The sequence below is a fragment of the Limulus polyphemus genome, unplaced genomic scaffold, assembly GCF_000517525.1.
Source record: "Limulus polyphemus unplaced genomic scaffold, Limulus_polyphemus-2.1.2 Scaffold1670, whole genome shotgun sequence".
NCBI lineage: Eukaryota > Metazoa > Arthropoda > Merostomata > Xiphosura > Limulidae > Limulus > Limulus polyphemus.
The window spans coordinates 34,872-39,757 of record NW_013667280.1 but is presented as its reverse complement, the minus strand read 5'-3'; the positions used below and the strand labels follow the sequence as shown (position 1 = coordinate 39,757).

General features: G+C 33.8%; 1 protein-coding gene across 1 annotated transcript in view; it reads right to left on the bottom strand.

The window, feature by feature from the left end:
- LOC106464503 (high affinity cAMP-specific and IBMX-insensitive 3',5'-cyclic phosphodiesterase 8B-like) overlaps positions 1-4,886 on the bottom strand; it is an 80,227-nt gene that overhangs the window by 60,582 nt on the left and 14,759 nt on the right. Inside the window, exon 2 of the mRNA XM_022392239.1 lies at positions 2,695-2,885. Coding sequence (XP_022247947.1) covers positions 2,695-2,885 — 191 coding nt within the window. The remainder of the gene's footprint in view (positions 1-2,694; positions 2,886-4,886) is intronic.

Sequence of the window (4,886 nt, the reverse complement as noted above, 5' to 3'; positions counted from 1 at the left end):
CTGGGCTACTCTTTTACCAACGAATAGTGGGATTGACCGTCACATTATAACGCCCCCACGGCTGAAAGGGCGAGCATGTTTGGCGGGACGGGGATTCGAACCCGCAACCCTCAGATTGCGAGTCGAGCTCCTTAACTACCTGGCCATGCCGGGCCTAGCAAGATTTAAATTCTATAAATCATTCACAATAATGTAATTATATCTATATTCAAGATATTATTAATACTATTATGCATATCTTTGATTTTCTAACCTCAGGTATGGATAATTTGATTCAGACAAATTGGCAGAGTAGCGTAAAATTCAAAGATTTTGTTATAGTTTCTTGCGAAATTTTACGCAAAGCTACCTATCTGCGCATAGCCGTTCCTAATTTTGAACTTATAGATGAGGGGGAAGGCAGCTATTCAACAGCTCCCACCGCCAACTCTTGGGCTGCTCTACCCTTGTATGTCCGAATAGTGGGATTTGACTGTCATTCTTATAGCCACTGACGTGCCCAAAATGCGAAATGCGTTTTGCAGCAAGTAAATACGAACCATAAACTCTCGGATTTACAGTCCGAGCTCGCTAACGTCTAAGCCACGTCTGGCCCATTTGTAAAAATTGTGAATATGTTCTTTTAATACAAAGTTATTTATTAATATAGAAATTGTATCATACATATGAATGATGGGGAAATTGAAGTTGCAATGCGAATGGTAGGAAGATTCGGTGAGAAGGGACAATTAAAAATAGATAAGTTACTTAATCGTGTGTCATTAAGATAAAACAGATTCTTATGGCACAAAGCTGTAAAATGGGCTATATACGCTGTGTCTACCATGGGTATTGAACCCTTAGTTTTAGCGTTATAGGCCCTCAAGTTTACAATTAAAGCTTACAAAACATAACTCACACACTGTATTTAAAGGAACCTATTTACATATACATAAGATTCCACTATTAATGATAAACAACAGACAATTCAATTTGTTGTTGTTTTTTACTGCTGTACCTTGAAACATAGCTGAAACTGATCAGAAAGAGTCGAATTTTATTAAGTACAGACCGTGGGAAATATTTCAAAAGAACAATCATTTCTGGTGGCTTTAGCACATCGTATGTCAGACAAAATAGCAGACCAACTTTCTAAGTATAATCCAAACACTGCTACACTTGAACTGGAGGTAACAAATCAAGTTCTTGGGATTGTTACAATAAAGAACTAAACTTAGTGTTCGAAATAAGCTGTTATCGCTACACCTAGTGGTAAATAAACAAGCTTTACGTTGTACAAACATTGTTATAGCTAAGTAGAAAAAAAAACTGATTAAAGTGGACTTCATACTGTTCGAATCAATCACCGTTAAACATATTAGCATAGTATAATACAAACAGCTGAGCTTTGGTAAGTGAGTCTGTTTAGTTTAGAACGCTTGACAAAATTTAATAGAATACATATTTAATACTTCAACTTGAACTTGACTAACTACTGGAAACTCGCATTCGGCCGTTAAACAAAAATATATAGATAGTAAATACAGTGTTCTTTCATACTTTCTAGCTCAACGTTATACACTGTAAAGGGTTAACCGTAAGCCATTCTCAACATTAAACACCGTAAAACGTTAGTCTTAAGCCATTATCAACGCTAATTATTGTAAAACGTTAGTCCAAAGCAATTTCAAAGTTATACATGGTAAAGTGTTAACCCTAAACCATTTTTAACATTAGTCCTAAGTCATTCTAAACATTAAACACTGTAAAATGTTAGTTCTAAGCCATTCTAAACGCATACATTGTAAAACGTTAACCTTAAACCATTCTCAACGTTAAACACAGTAAAACGTTAGTCCAAAGCAATTTCAAAGTTATACATGGTAAAACGTTAACCCTAGACTATTTTCAACATTAGGTTTAAGCCATTTTAAAGTTAAACACAGTAAAACGTTAGTCTTAAGCCATTCTAAACGCAAAATATTTTAAAACGTTAGCCCTAAGATATTCTCAACGTTATACACAGGAAAACTTTAGCCTTAGTCATTCCCAACGTTGTACACTATAAAGTGTTAACTTTAAGCCAAACTAAACATTATTCACTTAAAATATAATAATTTACATAATTATTTTAAAAAGTGTTTCAGCAAAAGCCTGATACGCTATCTTAAACTTACAGGACATTTACAGTGGCCCACGTCAAATAGAGTAACTGAATACTACTTATCGATCAGTTAAGAAACTCGTGTTCAATAAATGGTAGAAGTCTTATTTTGATGTTTAAACGAATCTTCTGGCCCAAAAAAGGCTTAATTTTTCCCCCTCAGAATTGGCGTGAAATATCTCTCAGCACAAACTGAGTCACTACCAAACGAGTTAGTACAGATAACTAGGAAACAGAAGTATTTCAGGCCATCTTCATCATTATCGAAAAACGAAAACGATAATAATAAGACAGTTATTTAATGTAAAGGCACAAGGATATTTTTAGATTGAACAAAAATTTTCTGTCCGAAAGTAAAACTTAACAAAGTCATATCGAATAAAATATTTATCAACTATTATTAAAATTATGAGAGAAAATTGTAAAATTTAGTAGTAATTTTGCACAGGTATTTCAAATCGTACATGTTTATTAAAATTTTGTATGCATGATTACAGATGATATAGAAATGTGAAAAGAACAAAAAAAAGAGAAAAATATTCGCTCTTTACCTGGAAAGAACAAAGGGATCGAATCCAGAAGAATGTCGTGTGTCTACAATAATGAGATGGTAATGATTATTACGGACAAGATCCAGAGCTTGGGTGTCGCTGGATGCTACAACACATTCAAATTGGAGTTTTTCTACTGCCCATTTTAAAGACTTAAATTGTGCATCCTCCTTGTCGAAAACCAGCAGCACCTTATGTAAAGAAGAAGCCAAAAGAATGATTCAATTCTTTGTTGTTGCTAGGAAAATAAATATTTTTGTTTTGCAAATAATATTGGACAATTATAACTGTCAAATACTTATTTTGAAAAATATTTTAATAACACAATTAAACAGGAACTCCCTAGCAAAATGAATATTAGAATATGGTTATTTCGAATTAGAGAATAGCACTCAAGACAATTTTGTAAATTCTTATAACAAAACTCGCTACATTAATTGCTAACTATATTTCCACTACCAAAATATAGGAAACCTGCCATAAAATATTAATTCTTAGAAGTGAAACGTGCTGTTTACATTAGCTTCGGTATCGATGCTATCACTGTCGAAACTTAAAAAAATCAACCACGTCTAACCTTTTAAAGTCTTTAAACTTTTTTTTGGTATCAATGTATTCGATTATAAGGTCTCTCTCTCTCTCTCAAGTAACATTATTTTTAATTTCTTAGCTGTGTTTCAGTGCTTTCTTATTGTACATTTCAGTGATTTAATAACTGGCTGTCTACTGCACATTCAATTGAATAACTGGCTGTCTACTACATATTTCAATTTAATAACTAGCTGTCTAGTACACATTTTAATTTATTAACTGGCTGTGTATTACACATTTCAATTTATTAACTGGCTGTCTACTACACATTTCAATTTATTAACTGGCTGTCTACTACACATTTCAATTTATTAACTGGCTGTCTACTACACATTTCAATGATTTAATAACTGGCTGTCTACTGCACATTCAATTTAATAACTGGCTGTCTACTACACATTTCAATTTATTAACTGGCTGTCTACTACACATTTCAATTTATTAACTGGCTGTCTACTACACATTTCAATGATTTATTAACTGGCCGTCTTCTGCATATTTCAAGGATTTATTTCTTTCTGATCTACAAGTTTTCATTGCTGTCGCTAGTTGAAATAATCTTTTTAAAACATCCTACCGGGATAGCTGGGTTTCATTATTTATTTAAAATCGGATTAATTTGTTAGAAAAACTGTGGCAAGAATCATCTACGCTTTTTTTCTCTTATTTTTATTGAGCTCGAATATTGAAGTTTTGCATAAGATCTATCCACCTGGTGCTTCAATCTTGCATTAAATCTATTCAAAACCCCGTTAGTTACCAGCGAAGTTATTGAATACATGTATGTAAATAAGCGGTGCATAATTTTAACTGCTTTGTAATACGGGCACATGCTGTCTCATCAATACACATTTTTTCGCATCCATCGTGATTAAACGAAACAGAATCTTGAACAGTTTTGTGCGTGTTGGTAGATGGTTGTTTTTTTTTCTCACCAGGAAGCACGGACAGTATTGTTATGCGGTTTTTGAGCCTTTAATCCAAAGGTAAATATATCACATGAATATAAATCAGGAACACTTCTAGTAGAAGCAGGAACTATAAGTTCGTGTCTAATGCGACGCGAATACAATCGCATTAAACACTCTTATCAGTAACCGTATCCAGTCTATGAGCAAACACGATTTACGAAAATGTTCGTTATAAGCTGGAAGATTTTAAGATACACGACAGAGAATAATAACACGTTGAATAATAGGCTTTATTTAAGTGCAATCAATTTCTTGGAACCACATTTCTTTCTAAAGTCTGCACAGTGGTGATTAAATGTGTTCTGTTCTTTAATGTCAAACTTCTTCCGACTACTATATCTTCCACGAAGCAGCGCTACCTTGTACAACGGATTTGGCTCCGAGGAGACGATAAATGAATTTCGGAGCCAAAGTGTGCAATTATATATATCAACGTGTTCATTGCCCACATACACACACCATACATAATTGTTGTAAGTTACTAATCGTCCTACAGACAGAAACACACACACACGAAGTTCTACATAACTGTAGTAAACTACTTATCGCCGTTCAGGCAGAAACACACACACGAAGTTCTACATAACTGTAGTAAACTACTTATCGCCGTTCAGGCAGAAACACACACAC